The sequence below is a fragment of the Pseudorca crassidens genome, chromosome 10, assembly GCF_039906515.1.
Source record: "Pseudorca crassidens isolate mPseCra1 chromosome 10, mPseCra1.hap1, whole genome shotgun sequence".
Classification (NCBI taxonomy): domain Eukaryota; kingdom Metazoa; phylum Chordata; class Mammalia; order Artiodactyla; family Delphinidae; genus Pseudorca; species Pseudorca crassidens.
Genome location: NC_090305.1, coordinates 10,281,951 through 10,306,668, shown reverse-complemented (window position 1 = coordinate 10,306,668; position 24,718 = coordinate 10,281,951). Strand labels below are relative to the sequence as shown.

At 36.1% G+C, this 24,718-nt stretch overlaps 1 protein-coding gene across 1 annotated transcript in view; it reads left to right on the top strand.

Moving 5' to 3' along the window:
• The window catches only part of RANBP9 (RAN binding protein 9), an 89,537-nt gene that overhangs the window by 47,163 nt on the left and 17,656 nt on the right, over nt 1-24,718 (top strand). Inside the window, exons 3-8 of the mRNA XM_067752026.1 lie at nt 6,258-6,310; nt 7,262-7,429; nt 11,462-11,484; nt 19,786-19,970; nt 22,476-22,588; nt 23,917-24,025. Coding sequence (XP_067608127.1) covers nt 6,258-6,310; nt 7,262-7,429; nt 11,462-11,484; nt 19,786-19,970; nt 22,476-22,588; nt 23,917-24,025 — 651 coding nt within the window. The remainder of the gene's footprint in view (nt 1-6,257; nt 6,311-7,261; nt 7,430-11,461; nt 11,485-19,785; nt 19,971-22,475; nt 22,589-23,916; nt 24,026-24,718) is intronic.

Genomic DNA, 24,718 nt, shown 5'->3' with positions numbered 1-24,718 from the left:
TTATGGTAAATCTTGAGGTCAGATGGTGTAAGTCCTACATCTGTATTCTTTTTCAAACTTTCTTTGGGTATTTTAGATCCTGTTTATTTCTGTATAAACGTTAGAATCAGCCTGTCAGTTTTTACAAAAACCTCCTAGCGTGAGTATAATATGGATTGCATTGACTCTAGAGATCAATTTGGAGAGAATTGCAGCCTTAATAGTATTGAGTCTTCTAGTCCATAAATGTGATATATCTCTCCATTTATTTACATCTTCTTTAATTCCCCCCGTCAGTGTTTGGTAATTTTCAGCAGAGAAATTCTTCATGCCTTTTTTTCAGTTCTTAAAATGTTTTATGCTTTCTAATGCTATTGTAGACATAATTGTTTTTTAACTTTTATCTTCTTAGTGTTTACTGCCAGTATATACAAATACAATAGATTTTTTTATATAATAACTTTATATCCTGCAGCCATGTTAAGTTCACTTATTCTGATTATTTTATGTTTCTTTAAGATTATCTCTTGTTAAATTAATGTTATCTACAAGTAAAGTCAGATTTATTTCATCCTTTTTTTCCCCCAAATAGGATGTTTTTATTAGATGAATATATTTATATGTCTGTATTCAGCTTTAACAATAAGATGTGTTGGGACTTCCCTGGTGGTGCGGTGGTTGAGAATCCGCCTGCCAATTCAGGGGACACGGGTTCGATCCCTGGCCCAGGAAGATCCCACATGCCTTGGAGCAACTAAGCCCATGCGCCACAACAACTGAGCCTGCGCTCTAGAGCTCGTGAGCCACAACTACTGAGCCCGCACACTGCAACTACTGACACCCACGTGCTCTAGGGCCCGTGCTACGCAATAAGAGAAGCCACTGCAATGAGAAGCCCGTGCACCTCAAGGAAGAGTAGCCCCCACTTGCCATGGTTAGAGAAAGCCCGTGCACAGCAATGAAGACCCAACGCAGCCCAATAAATAAATAAATAAGCAAGCTATGTTAAACTCTAAAAATATGTCATACCATTACTTTGTGAGATTTTTTTTTAAAATCAAACTAATCATTCATTCATTTATTCATTCCTTCAAAACTGTGCATTGAGCACCTTCTATGTGCCAGGCCTCCACTGGGCACAGAGAATAAAATGCTAACAGTCACAGTAACACAGTTCTTGTTATAAATTTGGCACATCTCTGAGTTCCTTGCATTTGCAAATATACTTAGCCCGCACAACAAGCCAGTGAGGTAGGTTCCGTTATTATCAGCACATTGTTCAGATGAGTAACTTGCCCAATAAGTTCTGCCACTTATTAGCTGTGTGACATTGGACAAGTTATTTCTTCCTTTTTTATTTATGCCTTTTATTTCTCTTTATTGCCTTATTGAAATGCTTAGGGTTTTCAGTACAGTGTTGAATAGAAATGGTGAGAGCTGGCATTCTTACCTTGTTCTTGATCTCACGGGAATAGCTTTCAATATTTCACTATTACGAATGCTAGCTGTAGGTTTTTTGTAAATGTAGGTTGGTGAAGTTCCCTCGTATTTCTGGTTTGCTGAGAGTTTTTATTGTGAATAGGTGTTGAATTTTGTCAAATGTTTTTCTACAGCTAATTACATGATCATAAGCGTTTTCTCCTAATTTGATAAAATATATTGATCGGTGTTTTGAATGTTAAACCAGTGTTGTGTTCTGGATTAACACCACCTGGTCTTGATATATTATCATTTTGATATATTGCTAGAATTCTGTCTTAATTTACCTGTTGGCTTTTTAACTAATATCTCTGTAGTTTTTTAGTGGCTACTCTAAAGATTTTAGTATATATCCCTATTTTCATAACTTACTAAGAATGTTTTACTATTTCACATAAAATACAGAAATTTGCAACCGTATAGGTCCATTTACTGCCTCTTCCTGTACTTTTTGCTGTAGTTACCCATATGTATTACATCTACTTATCTTATCAACTGGGCAATACATGTTATTTTTGCTTTAAGGAGTCATACATGTTTTTAAGGAAATCAAGAGTGAAAACAGTCTTTTATTATGTACCCATGTGTGTGCCATTTGCAATGCTCTTCTTTCCTTCCTGAAAATCGAGGTATCTATCTGATGTACCTGTATATGTTATATCTGGTATACCTTTATATATATATATCTGATTCCTTTCAGTTTGGCAGATTTACTTTAGTATTTTTCTTAGTGCAGGTCTACTGGCAACACATTCTTTTTCTCTTATCTGAGAAATATTTTTATTTCGCTTTCATTCTTGAAGGATATTTCCTTAATATAACACCCTGTGTTGGCATGGGTTCCCCTTCCCCTTTTCTGCTCTTGTGAATGTTTTGCTCAGCCATCTTCTGGCCTCTTCGTATTTTCTTCTGAGAAGTCAGGAGATATTCAGCTTAGCGCTCCTGTTGAAAGTAATGCATCATGTTTTTCTGGCTGCTTTCAGTATTTTCTCCTCATTCTTAGTTTTTAGCTCTTTGGCTGTGATGTGTGCCTATGTGTGCTTTTCTTTGTACTTAACCTGCTGAGGTTTCTATGCTTTTTAAATGTGTAAATTTTTTTCTTTTACCCAATTTGGGGAATTTTTCTCAGTTTTTTTGTTCCATTCTCTTTCTCCTTGTGGGAGTTCGGTTACATTTATGTTAGACATTTTGCTACTGCCCAAGGGACTCTCTTTTTATTCCATCAGTATTTTTTCTCTGTTCTTCAGATCAGTTCTGTCATTGTTTACTTACTCATTTTGCTATTTCCAGTGTGCCATTAGGTACATTAGTAAATATTTATTTCAAATATATTTCAGCTCCAGAATTTCTTTTGTGTGTGTGTGTGTGTGTGTGTGATACGCGGGCCTCTCACTATTGTGGCCTCTCCCGTTGCGGAGCACAGGCTCCGGACGCGCAGGCTCAGCGGCCATGGCTCACGGGCCCAGCCGCTCCACGGCATGTGGGATCTTCCCGTACCGGGGCACGAACCCGTGTCCCCTGCATCGACAGGCGGACTTTCAACCACTGCGCCACCAGGGAAGCCCCAGAATTTCATTTTTTTATTGTTTCTTTTTCTTTGTTGAAATTTCCTATTTCATTCATTACAAGCATATTTCCCTTTACATCCCTAAGCATAGTAACAGCAGCTGCCTTAAATACTTTAGCTTTAATTCCAATGACTTGAGGCTCTCCCGGTCATTGTCTTGTTTGTCTTTTCTCTTGAATATGGGTCATGTTTTACTATATCTTTATATGTCAAGTAATTTTGAATTGTATTCTAGCACATTATAACTGGATTATAGATTTTTAAAATTCTTAATAGCGTTTTTTTCAGTAATTAATTTTAATTACATTTCATCATTTTCTTTTCTAGTTGTCATTTCTTTGTCCCATGCATTCCTTCTGTTTTCACTTGTCTTCCTGCTAAAGTCTATTCTCAAATAGTTCTTTTGTGAACACTTGTGGATAGTAAAGTGTTAGCTTTCTTATGCCATAAAATATCTTATTTTGCCCTCATTCTTGGATGATGCTTTACCTGGGAATTAAGTTCTAGGTTGACAGTTCTTTACTTTCAGTACTTCGTGCCATTGTTTACAGTCATCACCTGTTGCTGGGGAGAAGTCAGCTGTCATTTTAATCGTCATTCCTTCTGAGGTAATCTGCCTTTCTTTTTGGAAGCTTTTAGGGTTTTGTTTGCATTGATAGTTTGTGATGTGTTTTTATCTTTCTCTGTTTGTGGTGTGCACTTTCAACTTACCAACGTATTTTTCAGTTGAGTTGTGGAAAATCACTAGCTAAATTATCTCAGTAAATATTGGTGCTCCACTGTATATTTTAGTGATGGTGATTCCTTTTTTTCTTTCACATAATCCTAAATGTATTAAAAAAACTTTTTTGTCATACTCTCCATTGTTTGATGTCATCTAGAATGAATTCATGTTCCAGTTGTGTATTTTGTTGGTCTTATATATATATTTGGTATATTTTAGAATTTTGTTTTTGTGGCCTCATTTTAATTAGAAAGTTTAACATTTTTCTCCATTTTGTTTATCTATCTAGTTCTATACTTATTCCCTTTATTATACTTTATAGTTGCTTTCTAACTCCTGGGTCCCCAATCTAAAACCAGGTGTACGTTAGAGTTTCCAGGTTCTTTCTTCAAAGTGGTATTGGGAGTATTGCAGATTCAGTAACAAATCCATTCAGTAACTTTGTTCAGATCTTAAGAGGCTATTCCTTCCCCCTTCCCTTCAACTAGGCAACAATGTCAAATGAATTTTAACCAAGGCAGCAGGTGGTATCAGTGTTTTCTTCCCCTTCAGGAGGGGAAGCCTATTACAGTTGTTGGCTTTAAGCAGTGAGCATAGCTAATGATCCCCTTGTGGAGCCTTTTTAGTCTTTGTTTCCTCAGGAGAAACTCCTACCCATTAATGGGTGCTCAAGGACGCAGAGCTTTACAGGGCCAGAGCACAGTTTTGTGTTTCTTCTCAAAGATTATCTTGTGACTTACTACTTTTTAAAAAAATAAGTAATTACGTTGTATACTGTATTTGGAACAAAGGGGCTGAGTCAAAATACCAACTTATAGAGTCTTGACTAGACATCCAAAATGCTGTTTCTTAATGTTTTGTTATTCTTGTGTCACTTGACTCTTACTCTTATTAGTAATATTGCACTTGTGAATTCCATTTTCTGAGTTTTAATATCTAGTAGGACAAACACTAAGTTTTTTTTAAAAATTTTGTCTTGATCAAAATTCTGTTTTTACATATGAACTTTTAAAATCACTTTCTCTAGTTTTAAATATTCATTTGGAGTATATCGTGAATCTCATTACATGTATATATTCATTTTAGAAAGATTGCTATTTTTGTGCTGTCAAGTTATCCAGATACCTAAAATACTCATTTATTTACCACTTTTAAGATATCATTCTGGAGCTTTACTTGAGCTCTTTACTCTTGTTTTATAATTTCTGTAGTTATTATGACTGATATGTCTATATATTCCACTTCCTTTCTCTAGCTGGTTATTACTAGAAAAGAAGTTAAAATGTTTTTCTTAAATTCAGTCATTTTTCCAAAATAACTAGTTAATTCTAAAAGCTTTTAGTATGTTCCATAGTTTCCTATGTATATAATCAGAGCAACTACAATTAAGATAATTTTATGTCTTGTAATATTTATACTGGTTATTTAGTTCTCTTATTAAGCTTCCTATTTTCTTATTTTATTAAACTAAAACCTTCAAAACAATGTTTAACAGTGGTTGGCGTCTCTATGTTCCTGATTTTAATGGAAATGACTTCATTGTCTCACTGTTGAATGCCTTGCTTGCTGTATTAGATTTGGAAAAAGGTGTGTTATATTTAAGTAGTTTCCTTTTATTTTTATTTGAGTTTTTATTAGGAGTGGTAGCTGAAATTTGTCAGATACCATTTTAAATCATGATACAATCACCGACAATTAGCCTTCTAACAAATGGATTCAGTTTGCTTTTTTATTTAGTTTTTCTTTTTTTGCGTCGATACTTATAAATATATTTCTTTATGCTTTCCCCCTTTTGAACTGTCTTTATCAGTTTTTATTAATATCTTATAAGCTTTTAAAATAAATTGCATACCCTAATAATTACCTTTTCCTCTTGTATTTCTTTTGTGGAGATAATTTTGTTCTAGTGTTTCATAAATTAATAATTGAGTCTCATATTTAAGTCCATATTATCAATTTGCCAAAATACTTTTGGAAAACGAATATATAGATACCCCATAGCATATACTTTTTAGTATAATTCTGTTAAGTATTTCAGATGTTTTTATATGAATTGGATATCTTTTCAGTATGTCTCCATGTCTTTGTGTGTGTATGTGTGTGGAACTAGATTTTTACTGTATCCTTTTGAAAACACATTTGTTTCTTATTTAGTATTTCGTTTTTCTTCCACAAGTCCCTCTATACTTTTTGTTAGAAGTCTTAATTCTAAATATTTGTGTAGATACGTTGGAAAGATTTTTATAGTTTTTAGAGTATTTAAGTATTAATAATACTTTGGGTATATTTATGAATGATTGCTATAGGAATTTGCTGTGAATCTGGATTTTATTGTTGCTTAATATTGCCCTTTTTGCTATTTCATGAATTCTAGTAACTTTTTTGTAGCTACCCTGTGAGTTTCATCTTGGGCTTGGTTCAATAATGTTTGAGAGTGTTTGGTAATTTATACATATATGATTATAATAACCAGCTTTTCTTCCTTCCTTCCTTTTTTTTTTTAAACAGTTACATGGGAATTGGTCTTTCTGCTCAAGGTGTGAACATGAATAGACTACCAGGTACACTTGTAATTGAATTACAGTACAGTCTTATGGCTAACTCTGGCTAAAAATGTCAAGTAATAACTTGGAGATAGTTAAGTACATTAATCTTCTATATTTTTAATCACTTATGAGTTCAAAGTCGAGCTGAATGGTTTTAATAAATTTTATGCTATTTAGCAAAACATAACAAGTATACCATGCATTGTTTTGTTTTGTTTTGTTTTGCTTGTTTTTGTTTTGTTTGTTGGTATTTTTAACTTCCAGTACATAGTCATATCAACTACTTTAAATGTTTTAATGTGGTTGGTTCTGTTTCCTACCCAACACATTCCTAGGTTTTAAACCATTTTTAGTTGTTTTAATATTCTGGGAATGTAGGCTGATATTAAAAGTAAACTAAGAAAGGTGTGAATTGAGGTAGGAGAACTGTTTCCTAAAACCATTAATCATATGGAAGTGATTCTTCGATTATATTTTCTGGTATTCTATTTACTAATGTTAAAAATTAACCTTGGAGGAAATTTTTTGAAAATTGAAAGAAAAATCTTTTGTTATATTAAAGTGTGTGTGTGTGTGTGTGTGTGTGTGTGTGTGTGTATCTGTGTGTGTGTGTGTGTGTGTGCTTAAACCAAATCAAAGCAAAATTCCTTTGGTCTGTTAGCAAAGGAAATATGCATGGAAAATGTGTCTTGCTATGTTTGTTTGTGTTTTCTGATAGGAGTCCTCTCTGTTTAAGATATATTTTAGCATTCCGTGTGGTGGATTTATTTTCCTTAATGTGGTAAGCAGTGTTTTATATAGAAGTTATGTACTGTAATTGTTGAGAATTTAAATGTACTTTTGGGAATTTTATCTTTGTACTATCTGTTGTACTATTCTTGCTTAGCTTGTTATAATCTTAGTGAATAGCTCTAGTATAGAGTAACCTTACTTTTCACTGTAAATATACTGGAACTTTCTCTTTAGGCTGGGATAAACATTCATATGGTTATCATGGTGATGATGGACATTCATTTTGTTCTTCTGGAACGGGACAACCTTATGGACCAACTTTTACGACTGGTGATGTCATTGGCTGTTGTGTTAACCTTATCAACAATACCTGCTTCTACACCAAGAATGGACATAGTTTAGGTACTAAGATAATGAATTGCATGTTAAATAACCAGATGTTATGATTATTGTACTTACATCATGGTAGTAATATTTTTGTGTAATTCTCCTTCATGAGTAGTTGCCTCTGGAAATTATTTCTTTGCCCCTTCTAGGTAGAAGCTGAGGAAATGGTGACAATTTAAATCCGAAGTATAATGGACACATATTCAACTAAAAACCCTTATTTTTTACAATGAAGGCCACATTGTATCACATATATAGGACTAACTAGAAATAACCTCGTACTCAGATATTTATTCTAGTAGTAGAAATGCTAATTGTTTTCTGCTTTGCTTTGAATAAAGCCTGTCCCAGTATGATCCAGTTCTCTAGGTAACAGTTGCTTAGAAGAAAGAGCTGTCAGTTTTTAGTATAGTACGGGGGTAATGACAAAGCGAGAAAAAACTTGATGCCCCCAACCAAATGAAGGGCGTTGACATACTGAAAAATCAGGCCTGCTCACAAAGGTTGATAAAGGATGGTGACTACAAGTTAGTTCTGCAAAAGTGAGCAGAATTAAATGAGCAAATAACAGCAAAACTTGTAAAAGACAGGTGGCAAATAAGTAGATTAATGAAAACATGAGGAAATCTATCCATTGTAAGACTAATAGGAAATCAGGGGTTTTAGTTGAATATGCATAATACTTCAGATTTTAAATTGTGTATAATTGTTATGCTCCCTTTTCTTAGAAGTTGCTTGTTTTTGTTTTGTATTAAAGAAAGTATAAAGGATAGCAAAACTGATGCTTTAAAAGTAAAAAAGTTTCACATTACTTTACTGTTTGAAACATCCTTGATTTATGGCAAATTATTTCTGTTGAAGTAAAGTGAAAAAAGGCAAAAACTAAGTAGCTCCAGAAGGCAGAAAATTCAGTTTGCTTATTAATAGTATTTAAAAAGTAAGCTGCAGATAGTATGCTTAGACATACGGTAAATGTTCTTGAATATAACACAAAAACTATTCTGTAATTTCATAGTAGAAGATTCTAAATTTTTGGCTACATTGGTAATAGTATTTTTTTTTTTTTTTTTAGTGTCTCAACATACTCCTTATATAAAGTTACTGTCTTCTTCATATTTACATTCAGCTTAAAACTTTTCCTTCTGATTATTAATATTGATTCTGAAGTCCTGTGCTATCTAATTTAAAGGCTGTCACAAAGATTCTTACATTCTTTTTGGTGCAAGAATGTTGATAAAGGTCGCCATGCAGATTATATGTATTTGTGATTTGATTGCTGTGGCAAACTGGTTTCCAGAAGGATACAGGCATTGTAGTGTATTTGTTGTTAGTGCTCAGCTCTGACTTACCAGAGCAGTTCACCGGCATAGTCTTCGTTGGCTTGGCTGCTTAAGATATTTGCGATCTTAAAGTAAACCAGGAGAAATCTGCTTTTAGGTATGACCTTCAAAAATGCAAAAGGTGACATTTTTAAAACCAAAATTAATCTTTTTACAGTTTTCAAACTTTATTTCAGAGAAGAAATTTTATTTTAGGAGATGAGAAGATCATAGGTGATGTGATATTATTTTTTTCCTGTTAGATTTTCACAAGTATTTACCTTGAAATTTTCTTTTGAGCAAGGAAGCTGTTTTTAAAATGTGAGATGCTGTTTAAGAAAAGGGTGCCTAATGATAGGATCACATTCTAGAATTAAGTCACTTTGAAATATTTGGCATTATTCATTCATAAATTTAGTAAATATTTATTAAGCACATACAGAGGCAGTATAACAGTGGTCAGTATGGGTTCTTTAGTTGCCTGAGATTATCTCCTGGTTTGGCTGTGTGACCTTATGCAAGTTACTTAACATTTCTGTGCCTCAGATCATAAAATCAGATCACTATATTACCTACCTTATTAAAGTTGTTAGAGCAAGCCAAAGTGATGCATGTGAAGTTCTCAAGTGATTGCCCGACACATAGTGAGTACTCACTAAAGGTTATTTATTATCGTTGGCCAGGTGCTGGGGGTGCAGTGGTAAAACATTGGTGAGCAGAAAGTGTTCCACTGGAACAGAGGCCAGCAAGCTGTGGTGGCCCATGGGCCAAATCGGTCTCCTCTCTGTTTTCTAAGTAAAGTTTCATTGGAACACAGCTACACCCATTCATTTATGTACTGTATATGGCTGCTTTCCTGCTACTGTAGCAGAATTGAGTAGTTGAAACAGAGACCACGTGGCCTAGAGAGCAGAAAATATTTACTTGCTGGCCCTTTATAGAGTAGTGTGCTTATCTCTGATCCAGATTCTAGCATCTAGAAGATAAGAAATTACTCAGTTATGCTTCCCTTGTATTTCCCAAAGTAGATAATTTCTGCCCCAAGGCTGATACATCTTTAGTTTCTGTCTCATGAAGGTTTTCAAAATATATATTTACTTACCATATAAAGAGAAATGGAAAGATTTTTGAGAAAATAATTAAAGGAGAAACATTTCAGTATGCAAGTTAATTTACTTGAAATTTTAAAATTTTGTTTTATTGATTATCATTCATCAATTGAAGATAACTTTTCAAAAAGCCTCTTGATAATCAGATTAGGAAATAGGGGAAAATTATTTTCTGTGTAAAATTTAAATAATTACACAGCTTGTTAAAGTGCCGTCTTTGTGGTCTGAACATGCATAGGTTGTGGATGCTGTATTTGGCAATATTCAAAAGTATTCATCTATAGAATTAAGTTGGGTTTTTCATTAGAGGTTTTGGTAAAGTAAGGATTTCAGTAATTACTGACAGAAGGGAATTTTTGCTAAAACAATATGAATTTAGACAATCTTTATCAATAGACATTTTTGAGGAAAATAATTGATTAGACTGCTGTTTTATGAAAAATGGTAGAAATATGTATGGTCATATTTATTCTTGCTGCTTTCTGTGTTCTTTTTAGTTTTCTGAAATTTTTAGAATAAATTCTCATATTCGTTTGGCCCATAGTCAGTTTGCTTTCTACTTACTAATGAAGCTGAAGGTAATCCGAATGTTTTATGGAGGGTGGGGGGATCTCCAGCTTCGCTTTTCCTTTTGACAAGCTAACATGAGTTCACTAGTTTTTAAAAGTCATAAAAACAGTACTTTAATTACAAAGCACTGTTTTTACTGTTTATTTAAAAACATGTACAATAGAGATTTAGTCACTTTGCCTTTTAACTTTATTACTTTAATAAATAGAGTTAGATAGTTGTGTTTTCTGGTGATACAGCACAATTACAGAGCCATAGACTCTCAAGTGGGAGGAGACCTTAAACATAATATAACAGGAGGGCCCTCCATTTTTAGAAGGCGATCAGCACTGCAGAGGCAGTGGTGCTGGCGTGGCTGTATTTTGTGTCAATGTGTGTTTACACTGGAAGAGCTTTGCTTAGCTGGCTCACCAACACTGCCCCTCCCATTCTTCTAGAGCTCAGTCTTTGTAAACCTATGAATGAGGTCCTGCAGAAATATTTGGTTTGCTTATTACCTTATTTTCAGCTAAGTAATATATTTGAATATTTGGAGGGAGATTACACCATCACTTTGGGATGTCAGTAGATGTATTCCGGTGATATTGCCATTGTGCAAGTGTATTTGGTACATGACTGTTGAAATTACTGTCACCGGACATTTAAGAGAAATTCTCAACTGTATAAATCATTGTCCTTTGAAGGAGGAATTAAAATTTTTTGTCCAGAGTAAGAGCTCTGAGAATGTACTTTTATAAGATTTTTTTAAAGGAAACAAAAGTACTATATTTTCTATTCACCCCCCACCCCCATTTTTAACAGAAAATCTTTCCTTTCCCCTCAAAGTTATTTAAAAGATAAATATAGGTAAGGAAAATTAAATAGTAAGGTTGGATAAAGCAGCTTAGGTGTTAGTGAGAAAAAAATTAGTCTTATTATTTTATATTTAGCTTTTTAAGTTTTTTCTTCCTTTGCTATTTTTCCCCTTCTTTTTAGTTAGAAATTCAGCTTGTCGCCATACTCTGCCTTTGAAAAACAGCTTCTAATGCCACTTTTTTTTTTCTTTTTAGGTATTGCTTTCACTGACTTACCGGTAAGACATAATTTCTTGTAAAAGTAGTTTTGTATTTTTAATTAAAAGTATATAAGAACTAGTACTAATCATGTTTAAAATGCAGTCTTATTGGTAATTAAGTTTATATGCCATGCCATGCATAAGCTAGAGCTCCTTTCTCAAGCTGCCGTTGGTCTGGACCATCAGAAATTAACCTCCAAATTGCACTGGACACCATTGTCCAAGGGAACTTAGCTGTAGCTAAAAACTCAATGGGAAATGATTATTTAAAATACACTTTTTGGTGTCACTGTGGATTCATTCGAAATATGTCTCTGGTATTGCTGGACTTTTTAGTAAGTGGCTGTGCAACACTTCTAGTCATTCACTAATTCAGTGTATGTTGAGTGCCGCTGTGCTGCAGGTTCTGTGCCTGGGCTACACTGTTCAACAAAGCAGATAAAGAGCTCTGTCCCCTTGGAGTATTCAGGCTGAGCAACTTAGAGAATAAATAATGCATTAAAAATATTTTTAAAGGATTTAAATACTTTTTAAAGAAAAAGAAACAGTAGAGCTTGGGAGTACCAAAGACAGAACACACGTGGTATAATTTGCTCACCTTTGTTCAAGGTAATTCTTGAGCAGAGACTTTTGAGGAAGTGAGGGAGTTAACTAAACGGATACAGAGAACAAGAATGTTCCAGGAAGAGGGAATAGTTAGGGGAATGGTACTAAGGCAGTAGCACATCTGGCATGTTTGAAGAATAGCATGAAGGGAGGTAGAGAGACATGAAAGTAGGAGGTGAGTCAGATATGATGACAGGGAGGATGAGGAGATCATCTAGACCTTGAGGGACATTGTAAGAGCTTGGGCATTTACTCTGAATGAAATACAAAGACACTGCAGAGTGTTAGTTATTATGGTATACTGGGATGAAAAATAGACTGCAGGGGGAGGAAGGGTAGAAGCAAGCCGACATGTGAAGGGCTATTGCAGAAATTCAGGCGGGAGATGATGGTGACTCAGCATCACTAGAGATGTAAGAAGCAGTTTGATTCTACATACCTTATGCCCCAAATCTAAGGCTCTATCAGTGTAACATGCGTCATACGTAGCCCTAAGGGCAGCGTGGTGGTGGTGGTGGAAACGAACAAACTAATAAACTATGATAAAGTGCTTTCATATCATTTAGAATTTATATTTTATATTCACTGAATGATCTCTTCAGGTATTTAACTTTTTAATCAGTATCACATTACACACCTAAAAATGTTACAGTAAACGATATAAATTGATTAAAGTTTTCCCCAAACTTCTTCATGTTCAGAGTCCAACCTTTTAAAACACTTGTTCAGAGTTAATGTCTGTGGTTTTCTACATGATATTGTCTTCTCTGCCATTAAGAACATTTCTTAAGAGTTCTCCATTATATCTCTGGCACTTTCTTCCAAGCTCCTGACCGCATTGTACAGGGTTTCATATGCTCACTTTTTTCATGTGACCAGAAGGTATTAACTAAAGGTTTTCTGACACAACAAGGACTCTGACATTCCTTTCTCAGTTGGTCCATAGTGGCTTGTTGACTAAAATGTCTTAGGAATTGCATTTATCCAGCTGTTTGACCAGGAAAAACAGTCAAGACTCAAGAGTTTTTGGTGAGCTCATCCTTCAGCAAATTCACACCTATGCAGGTGGTGACCACTGCTGCCTCATGACAGCTGCCGGAACAGACGTAAGGTGCCAGTGATTATAAGATATATTCCAGCTCTAGAAATGTTTTGAGAGAGATGACAGTAGACTCAAAGGCAGAGAATAGACACCCTATCTATAGGTTATTAATCTTCCTGAAGAAAAATCCTAGAAAAACCAGAAGAAATCCAAGTTATAATAGAAAACAAGCAAGGGAAAATATGGAGTCTTACAGATCAGAATTGCTCATCAAGAGGTGTTATTTGATAAGCAGTGATGGAAGAAGTGTTTATCTTTTTGAAAAAATATATAGTGTTAGGATTTTGTCTGTATACTACAGTAGGTTCCAAATGGATTAAAGAGTTAAATGATTGATAAATAAATAAGATTTTTTTAGAAATCTGAGAGCCAAGAGAATTTTCTGATGGATTGGATGTGAAAATGTAAGAAAGAGGATTTGACTTCAAGATTTTTGGCCTGAAGAGTTGAAAGAACGGAGATGCCACTTACTGATATGGAGAAGGCTGTGTTTTAGCTGGAGCACTTTTTTGAGGGGGGGAATCTGGAGTTCATTTTGGATAAGTTAAGTGGACTTGTCAAGCATGCAGTTGGCTATACAAGCCTGGAATTCAAGAGAGTGATCTGGGCTGGAGATGAAAATTTGGGAGTCACTGGCATTTCAGTGTTTAAATTTAAAGTCATGAGACTGTTTGAAGTCAACAAGGGAGTATGTGCTTGTAGAGAAATGGAGCAAGGACTGAGTTCTGGGGCGTGCCATACTGGGGAGAAGAGAAGGAACCCGCACCAGGAAAGTGAGGAGCAGAGATCAGAGGGGTAGGAGGAAGACTAAGAGCTGGGTGTCCTCAAAAAGCCAACTAAAGAAAATATATCCAGAAGGAAGGAGAAATTAACTGTGTCAAATGCCACTGCAACATACCACATAAGACAGGGCTGTTGATCAGTGGGTTTAGCAGAGTGGAGGTCACTGGTGACCTTGTCGAGAGAGTTTCAGCAGAGTGACGGAGAAGTCCTGACTGGGACAGGTTTAAGAGAGAATCGGAAGAGAGAAGCTATTATAGATTATGGATAGCTTTGGAGGATTTTGACCACAGTAAGGAGTAAAGAAGTGGGATGTGGTAGCTGGTGGTAGAATGGGGAACAGTAGGAGATTTTTTGTTAGATTCAGCAGGGTGTTTGCTGATGAGAACGATTCAGTAGCGAGAAACACAGTTGATGTTGTATACAGAGAGGAAAAGTAGCAATGATCGTACTCTCGACTGGACAAGGGAAGTGATCCAGTGTGTTAAGTGGAAAGAGGAGGCTTTAGAGAAGAGCGGCTGTGGTGGAGGGGCGGGGTGTAGGTGTGGGTGCAGGTAGGCAGGTTCATGTGGCTCAGTGTTGTTGCAGGGGTTTTGCTAAGGCTCCATTCCGAATGGAGTTGGTTAAAGCAGGGATCCCCAAACCCTGGGCTGCGGACTGGTGGCGGGCCGTGGCCTGTTGGGAACCGGGCCGCACAGCAGGAGGTGAGCGGCGGGCGATCGGTGAAGCTTCATCTGCTGTTGCCCACCGCTCCCCGTTGCTCCCCACCACTCCTCATCACTCCACACCGCTCCCCATCACTCCCCATCGCTCCCCATCACTCCCCATTGCTCCCTACCGCTCCCCATCACTCCCCGTCACTCTCCATCGCTCCCCGTCACTCTCCATCGCTCCCCGTCACTCCCCACTGCTCCCCACCGCTCCCCGTCACTCCCCATCGCTCCCCGTCCCTCCCCACCGCTCCCTGTCGCTAACCATCGCTCCCTGTCACTCCCCAGCTCTCCCCATCGCTCCCCGTCACTCCCCATCGCTCCCCACTGCTCCCCGTCACTCCCCACTGCTCCCCACCGCTCCCCGTCACTCCCCACTGCTCCCCATCACTCCCCACCGCTCCCCATCACTCCCCATCGCTCCCCACCGCTCCCCGTCACTCCCCATCGCTCCCCACCACTCCCCGTCACTCACAGTCACTCCCCATCGCTCCCCGTCACTCCCCACTGCTCCCCGTCACTCCCCACTGCTCCCCACCGCTCCCCGTCACTCCGCATCGCTCCCCACTGCTCCCCATCGCTCCCCACCACTCCCCGTCACTTGCCATCACTCCCCGTCACTCCCCATCTCTCCCTGTCACTCCCCACTGCTCCCTGTCACTGCCCTTTTTTTTTTATGACTGTGAGATCTGGGATTTCCACATGTCGCTCCCCACCTCTCCCCATCGCTTGCATTACCGCCTGATCCCCGCCCCCCTCCAGTCTGTGAAAAAATTGTCTTCCACAAAACCAGTCCCTGGTGCCAGAAAGGTTGGGCACCGCTGCGTTAAAGGGCCTATGTAGCTGGTTTGCTTTTCCTTTCTTCCCCCTCTTTTTGTGGCACTGAGCAAGTAAAACCAACTTGTCAGTTAGCAGGTTTTGTTCCTCACTGATAGCTAGTGGGGACCATTTGAAAAAGGCTTAGCTAGTTGTAGACATGTTGACTTTTTTTTTTTTTTTTTTTTGGCGGTACGCGGCCACTCACTGTTGTGACCTCTCCCCTTGCGGAGCACAGGCTCCGGACGCACAGGCTCAGTGGCCATGGCTCACGGGCCCAGCCTCTCCACGGCATGTGGGATCTTCGCGGACCAGGGCACTAACCCGTGTCCCCTGCATCGGCAGGCGGACTCTCAACCACTCCGCCACCAGGGAAGCCCGACATGTTGACTATTTTTGTGTTGCCTTCTGATTATTTTTTGTCCTGCTTTAGAATCGCCAGTTCTACTTTTTGCCTTGTCTGTGATTAACCAAGGTTGTTACTCAGCTCTGTAGCAGTGGGTAAAGTGGTGGTTATGGTGGTAGTTGTAAGTTTTCTTTTAAGATACAGTGGTTCTGAGAGCTCTTTTGTTTTTTTATGACTGTGAGATCTGGGACTTCCACATGTAACATATCATTCTTCTACTTAAAAAGGAAAGAAGAAGTTAGTCTTTCTCTTAAAGGCACCACCAAACAAGTGTTTCTATGTTGTGTACCTGTGATCCTTCACTAGCCAGTTGTAGCATTCAATCCCAGTGGAGAGTATGTTCACAGAAAAAAAGTGTACCTATTACGGAACATAGGGTGCTTTACATCTCAGAAAACCTTAGATGTTTTTCAAAATGATCTTTCTTCCCCAGCTCACCTCACCAGTTTGAGAAATGTCCATGTATAAGCTGACTAATTCAGTTGGGATTAGATAAATTCTTTTGTTATAGAAGCTATTCACGTTTAACATGATGCTGCTTTCTAGTTCCTTGGCCTGATTTGAAATCTACCTTTTATAGAAAGCATTATTTGCTTCAATTTTCTTTAGAAAAAAATCTTTTATATATAAAAGAACAAAACTATGATATTGAGGATATAATTTTATTGTGTATACTTAGCTTTTGAATAGCATTTTTAGTAGCTGTCTTCATCTTTCATGGGTTAATAGAAATGAGACCTATGTATTTTTCTGTTCTTTTCATAGAAACTTAAATTATTCTCACTTCTAATTCTACATAGACAGGAGTGCTTTTTTATTTTAATTTAAAATCAGTTTCCCTGAAAACATTGTTTTACATATATCCATACTCTAGATAGATGCTACAGCGTGGATGCACCTTGAAAACATTATGCGAAGTGAAAGAAGCCGGACAGAAAAGACCACCTATTGTATAATTACACTGATATGAAATATCCAGAATAGGCAGATCTGTGGAGTCAGAAAGTAGATCCGTGGTTGGCAGTGGTTAGGAACTGGTGGTCTGCAGAGAGGGACTGCTAATAGGTATGGAGGTTTTTTCGGAGTGATGCAAATGTTGTAAAATTAGATGGCGATGGCTGCACAGCTCTGTGATTATACTAAGACCCATTGCATTGTTGTACTGTGCTTTTAGAAATCTATAATTTAGCAATTTAGAAGTCTATTATATTTTTAAAAATTTGTAGTTTAGTCAGTTAAGGGCTGTGTCCTTAATCTCTCCCTCAAGTTTTAAGGTTGAGTAAGTGGAATAAAAGGTACAGTTAGTTACTTTTCATTGAGCTTAAACTGACTTTGTCATTTTTAGTTTTTTATCACTTTCTGATTACAGAAGGTAATATAGAGTGTTAGTCAAATGGTAAATGTTTATAAATACAGGAATGTATAACAGAGGAGTTCCTTATAATCCCAGACTCTGTAGATACAATGATTGTGTTGAGTGTATACCCTTCTAGATCTGTTTTAAACTTACGTTAGCCAGTATCTCCATAATTGAATGTAGGATGGAAGAAGACGGGGTCATAGCTGAGGCACTGTTCTATAGCTTGCGTTCTTCATTTAGGAATGTATCTTGGGCCTCTTTCTGTGTCAGTATACACATTTTTAACTCTTCTTTTTGCTTGTTTTTATAATATCTTACTGTGATGTACTACCGCAATTTGAAGATGTACATTTTTGCATATTTTAACATTTATGATATGGGGTGCATCTTAGAATCCATGGCCTGTCAGAGTTTAATGGGCAGTGTTTTTGCTTAGACATAAAATAATGGTAAATCTTGTAGTTAGTGGGGTCTGAGCTTCAGTGATTGTGGTATATAATACCACCTGTGAATAGACATTCTTTTTAATTTTTTATTTGCTATTACAAATCATGCTGTGGGACATATATATTTGCACATGTTTGTTTTTCTGTGGGATTAATTTCTTACAAGTGAAATTGCCTTGTCAGTTTTAATAGATTTTGCTGAATTTCTTTCTTAAAAGGTTCTGTGGGTTCACATTGGTATGTACAGTGGATGAGAGGGCTTATTTTCCCAACGTTCATCAGCACTGGGTATTATTCTCAGTCTTTAAAATCTTAATCTGCTGTGCAAAAACATCTGTTTGTTTTAATTTGCATTTTAAAAAGTTCACTATGTCTCTTCATATTTTTATCATCTTATATTTCTTCAAATTGCCTATTGCCAATTAAATTTTTTTGAACTAGTAATCTTTGTCTTCCTATATTGTGAGAATATTTTTTAAGTATTTGGAACATTGATGCTTATATGTGTGGCAGATTGTTTTCTATAAAGTCTAGTTTTCTTGACATAAGAGTCTTTGGCTTTATATATTTTTGTTTTAAAGTATGTCACAATTTTGTAATGGGGTTTCATGAAAAGAATACTGTGCTACGAGTAGAGAGCCATGAGTTTTTTCCTTTATGTGTGTCATTAACAAGCTGTGTGCTTTTGGAGACACCCCTTAAGCTCTTTAGGTCTCAGTTTTCTCATTGATGAAATGAGAAGGTTGTAATAAGTATCTCACTTGTCTTCGGCTTAAAATTCTATTAACTTGCAAGTTTTGTTGATTGTTAAGAATCAGTACATTTGTTCAGTATCTTTGTGTGCATTGTGTTACCATTTATTTCCCTAATCCAGTGTGAATATATTTCTCAATATTTTGACACAGTACTCCTTCTGTTTCTGGTTTTGGTTGCTTGGTTGGTCAGCTGATTTTAAAAACACCCTCTTTAAAAAAAAAAAAAAAAAACCCTCTTAGCTTTTTGCAGTGAAATCTGTCTAAGCACCTTATATGTACACACGAATTATACTCAATCTTTACCTAATTTTGTACTGAAAATACTTGTGATAACCATTAAAGCAAAGAGATAAGGCATGAATACAGAGACTGAAGATGAAGTAGGATTTGGAGTTACAGAAAGAAAAATTGAACTTAAGATTTGGTGTTAAATAAACCTGTGTTCTAATCCCACCTCTGCCATAGTGTAGAACAACTGTGAGCAAGTTAATTTACCCCTAATCCTCAGTTTCTGTATCTTTATAATGCAAATAATAATAATAATGATTTAACAGGATAATTATGATTAAACCTGACCGTTTAGTAGACATTCAGTAACTTATTCTCCGTTTAGATGTAACAACTAGGGATAGAGCCAAAAGAAGGACTCCTGTATTTTTGTACAAAATTTTTGAAGCTATTAAACTTGATTGTTTTACCTTGAAATCTTGGAGTATATCTTGGAGTAAATGTATTTCTTCATGAATCTGAATATTTAAATCCATCCTTTCCTTTTCTTGAAATGTGCGCGTTTTATTTTTACGTAAAGAATCTCTATTCTTAATGGCACTGTTTTGCTTATAATTAAGTTCTTATCACGATCCCTTAATAAAAGCATCCCAGATGTACAGATAAGTGAAATTATAGAATAGTACGTGCCCAGTTAGGATGTACTTTCATAGTAACTAGCTTCACGTGCAGTTTCTAGAAATGCATCACTTATATCATACATAGAAGGATAAACCTGCGTTATACTTGAGTCTCTACAGCTATTATATGACATATTCTTAAGAGCAAGAATGGTGTCTTCATTTATTAGAAGTATAATGCCACATGGTCTCTGAATAAATAAGTAGCTTAGGTTGCTGCGAATTTTTTTTGATGATTAGATTACAGGAAGTGATAGTTTTCATCCAGCATATAATGTATTTTAGATGATTTGCTGTAGTCTTCCTCTACTAGTTTTTGATTGAGATTTTAAAATATTCATGAAGTAAATTTGTAGTTCTGTAGCATTTGAAAGAATATGTTTTTAACATAAAAGGGATAGATGTTTAGTAAAATGTGTTTGTCTTACAGCCCAATTTATATCCTACTGTGGGGCTCCAGACACCAGGAGAAGTCGTCGATGCTAATTTTGGGCAGCATCCTTTCGTGTTTGATATAGAAGATTACATGCGAGAGTGGAGAACCAAAATACAGGCACAGATAGACCGGTTTCCTGTTGGAGATCGAGAAGGAGAGTGGCAGACCATGATACAAAAGTAAGTGAAGAAATGTGTATTGACATATTCAGAAGTACATTTTTTATAAAACATCTCATCCTTTTGGTAGAAAAGACTATTTATTGAAGCTTTTAAATCTCTTAATATATATCCTAATGATTTTAATGTTTGATTTGGTGACACACATACCAAATTTGTATTTTAGTCTGATTTATTAATTTGCTGGAAGAAATAAAGTGACACTAGATCTCTTAGGTTAATTCATTTGCTATCCTTAGTAACGGATTTAACGGTTTCCATAGGTTACATGATTCAACTATTAATAGTGCCAATGCAAAAGATAAATTCAGAAAGATAATCTAGATTGTATAATTCAGCATTGTGGTATTTGGACATGAACTTGGCTGTGTTGTTCAGCAGTAATGTAAATATTTATGAAGAATAAATTATTGCTCAGTAAGAATAAGCATCAGAATAATGGTGTAATTTACATACTGGAATACAGACTTGATGTGTACATTTCATGTTTCAGGATTTGGCTAAATTTTTCCAGTGAATGGGTTGCTATATAAGAATAATATCAACTATTTTTGTTTACTAGGATCCCTTTTTTTTTTCCTGACTAAAAGCCTCCAGCTTAAGGAATTTTTAAAACTCCATTTACTTATTGTGTGTTCTGTAATTAGACATTTAAGAGGAGCTAAAGGGAATAAAGACCAAGGAACAGTGAGTATGGGGTTAAGATGCCTCAATGCGGGTTAAATATTTAGGAGTTAGTAGTAACAGTGGTAGAGGATGGGCAGCAGCAGAGCAAACAGTGGGTGTCAATAAAAGTACTGCTTATCTCAACTCATTTTTTACCCAAAATTTTCAACTTGTTTTTTTAGGCAGCCTTTTATGAAAAGGTAGAATTCCAATATGGAAGTCAGCAGGAAAATGTAACTCCTGTGACAGTCAACTTTTTAGACTGTGCCTTTGCTTGAAAGGCTAGCCATGACACATGAATGTCAGTAGTACTGAATAGTAGCTCTTAGAACTTGAAATAGTGTAGACTTTAAAATAAATACCAGTAAGTTTAAATTGTCATTCTCCCTACTGTAATCTAACCTGAGAAAATTAAAGATACCATCAGCTTGACACAGTTCATCTTAAATGTCTCTATAATTGCTTTGAACAGTCTTAAATTTACAAATCTAATAAAACTTTGCATATTTTTTTGAGGAGATAATTTTGGACATGATGATGATTCTGAAAACAAGCTTTTTCCCTAGAGCTGTTATCAGAGCCTCAACACTAGTATTTTGTCTTGCACAGTTGAAAGAATAGTGAAACTGACTCAGAATCCCATAGTTGTCATGAGTTAGAGTTGGAGCTAGGATAGACTGCTCTCTGGGGGTCACATCTCTTAATGCTTTGAAAATGGTTACCACTGAGCAACATGGCAGGATAGTTGTAGAGGAAGCATTGTTTATCTTAATCCTATAGCCAGGGTTCAGTGAGGGCACCCCCCCCACCCCATGCTTCAGAAAATTGATACTCACCATGACCTCCTGGGAAGTCCATTTTAAGAGGTTCTCCCCTACCCTCTTAAATTAATTTGAATAATTAGATGAAATAAAATGAAAAAAATCTGGTTCTTAGAGATCTTCCCCTCTGCCACCTCAGTCCCCTTTTCCTGAACCACTGCTTCACACCATTTTCTCATGGACCCCTTAGTTGTGCTGGATGGAGGCAGGTTTAAAAGTTGGGTGTTTAGAGAGATATTGGGTATTCGAGTTAATATCGTGTAGTCAACAGTTTTTCTAAGGTTTTGTGGTTAGATGTAAATGCCAACACCACTTGGTAGCTTTTTAAAAAAAGAAACTTTCCCTTTGGCAGTGTCACTTACATGTAAATCATATTTGAGGAATTAATGTCCTGTGCACGACCATACTAACTGATTTAGATTAGAAGGCTGACTCCTCATTGATTAATATTATCACCCTCATAGACTTTGTTCTGGAAGATTCTCTCTCTGGGTTCACCTTAGTATTTTTTGTGTTCACACCTTGTGATCCCATCTTATGTAACTGATGGATAAAGAAAATGGTTCAACTACAGAACACAAAGAGTTAATCTGTTGTTTTAAAATTGTTTTATTTTACAAAATGGCAGCACTTTGCTAGGATAATTCATATGATAAAGGTAAAATAGAAATTATGGTTAGTACGATTGAATAAGGATGGGAAATAATAGGAAAGGACCTGGGGATAATGGAGTACCAAGAGTCAAAGTCATTTAATGTCCTTGATTCTCTGGTAATACTTATTTCTAGGGAGAGTAGTCTCACCTCAGCATTTGCAGTTATCTTTTTGGAAATATTACATGAATAAGACAAAATGATCTTTTTTAACTTATTTTAAAGTTGAGGTACTTAAAGCCTTAATTGTTCCAACGGCATAGGTTGGTCTTGTGATATCAGAGTAGTCCTTGTTTATATAAATTGTAGTATGAAGCATGTATTCTCTTGACTAAAAGATGTGTGTTTCTTCTTTTTATTTTAAGAATGGTTTCATCTTATTTAGTCCACCATGGGTACTGTGCCACAGCAGAGGCCTTTGCCAGATCTACAGACCAGACCGTTCTAGAAGAATTAGCTTCCATTAAGAATAGACAAAGTAAGGACCCTGTGGTGCATGGCTAACACTTGTTTTCAGATTATAGGTTTGGTTACATTGATTTTTAGAAATTTTATTTTTTAAATTAAAATTTTTTCAAATATATTAACTTGAAATTATGCCTCTGAAATTTATTTTTATTGACATTTTTGAAGATTACATTAAAAATTCACTTATTAGCATTCTGGATGTAGAAAGATACAATTTTGGAGAAATTTTTGTAAAAATATTTGCCATTTTTTCTTAAAATACGTTTTCTTGAGCTTTCAGGAAGTAAACATTTACTAAACAGTGTTTTTTTAAATTGGTAAAGTAGTCCACGATTAGATGTTAGTGGAGATAACATGTAAAATAAATTTAAGTATCTTTGCATTTAAATTGCTGTCTAAATTTAAGATAGTATTGATCTTAAGTATTTATGGCTTAGGTCCTGGTGCTTGTGGCCAGAGCTGTGGAGTCTGTTCTGACCAGGGCAGGTCAGCATAACAGCTGGTTCACAGTAGCCATCCAAAGATTGGTGCGGTTAGGCCATCAGGGAGGGCATGGTTTGATGAAAGTATAGGGATAAAAACAAGACATTACGGGTAAGATCATGATGGATGAAAACAAATTTTTTATAGGTCAGACTGCTGTGATAGCACTGATGACACTGCGTTGTAGCTAATCGTATGCTTGCCTGTCTTTCTCACGGCGTTGTAAGCTCTGGCAAGCAGGAGGTGACCGCTTACTCTTCGTATCCCCATCATCTAACCCACAGGGACTGCTCACTGAGTAGCTATTGGATTCAGGTCTTACTCAAAGGCTAGCATTCGTTTAGTACTGGGTGCAAAAGGTTATAGTATTTGATAAGACACTTGGAATATTATTTCTTTAATGTTTCCTATGGTCTTTTTTTAAAAAAAAAAAACCACTTTTATTGAGGTATGGTTGACATGTTAAAAACTGTACATACTTAGCATATACACCTGGCTGAGTTTGGAGATAAGTATATATCCATGAAATCATCACCACAGTGTATGCCATAACGTACCCATCTTTTTCATTTTAGTGTTTAGTACATCAGTATTGCTCAACAGGTATTTTTCCTATGCTACTTGTATGCGAGTTTGTGGGGTTTTTTAGTAGTTTAATAAAGTACTTGTTTTTCTAATTTTTTAATTTGTCTGAAAATTTTCATTGAAGTAGAAACTGAGTTAGAAAAAGAAGTGGAAAGTAATCATGATAATTTATTTAAAGATTTTTTACTAAATTTTTTTTGAGGATCCACTAAGTTTCTGTTTCTATTCTTTTTAAAAAAAATTTATCTTTTGCTTTCTTTTTCTAAATAGGAATTCAGAAATTGGTGTTAGCAGGAAGAATGGGAGAAGCCATTGAAACAACACAACAGTTATACCCAAGTTTACTTGAAAGAAATCCCAATCTCCTTTTCACATTAAAGTGAGTTTAATAAAATGTTATATTAATGATACATGTGTGTATTATATAATCAAAATTATTTTCATACTTTCAGATATTTGGATATAATTTTGTAATGTAGCCCCTTTAAGTGACAGGTTATAGAATGTGCTTCTGTGTCGAGGACTGTGGGCAGAAGGCAGCTGTTGCTTCGTGTTTGCACTCTGTCATTCTGTCCTGTGTCTAAGAATGTGAAAGTCTGACTTAGAAGATGGATGTCTATTTTTCCTCCTGTAAAGTGCCTTATAGTAAGTTTGGGGCATTTTAAAAAACTGTGGTAAAAATATACATAAAATTTGCAATTTTTGCATGTACAGTTTTCTGGTATTTACATTGTTTCTGGTACATTCACATTGTTTTTCAACCATCCCTTTCTAGAACTTTTTTCATTATCCGAGACTGAAACTTGGTACGCATTAAACACTGCCTCCCCATTCCTCTCTCTCCCCCCAGCTCCTGGCAACCACCGTTCTACTTTCTGTCTCTATAAATTTGAATTTGACTGCTCTAAATACCTCATATAAATAGAATCATAAAATATTTGTCCTTGGTAACTGCTTTGTCTCACTTAGCATAACGGGTGTACAAATATATGTTAGAGTCCCTGCTTTCACTTCTTTTGCATATACAGTCAGAAGGGGAATTGTTGACCATATGATAATTTTGTGTTTAATT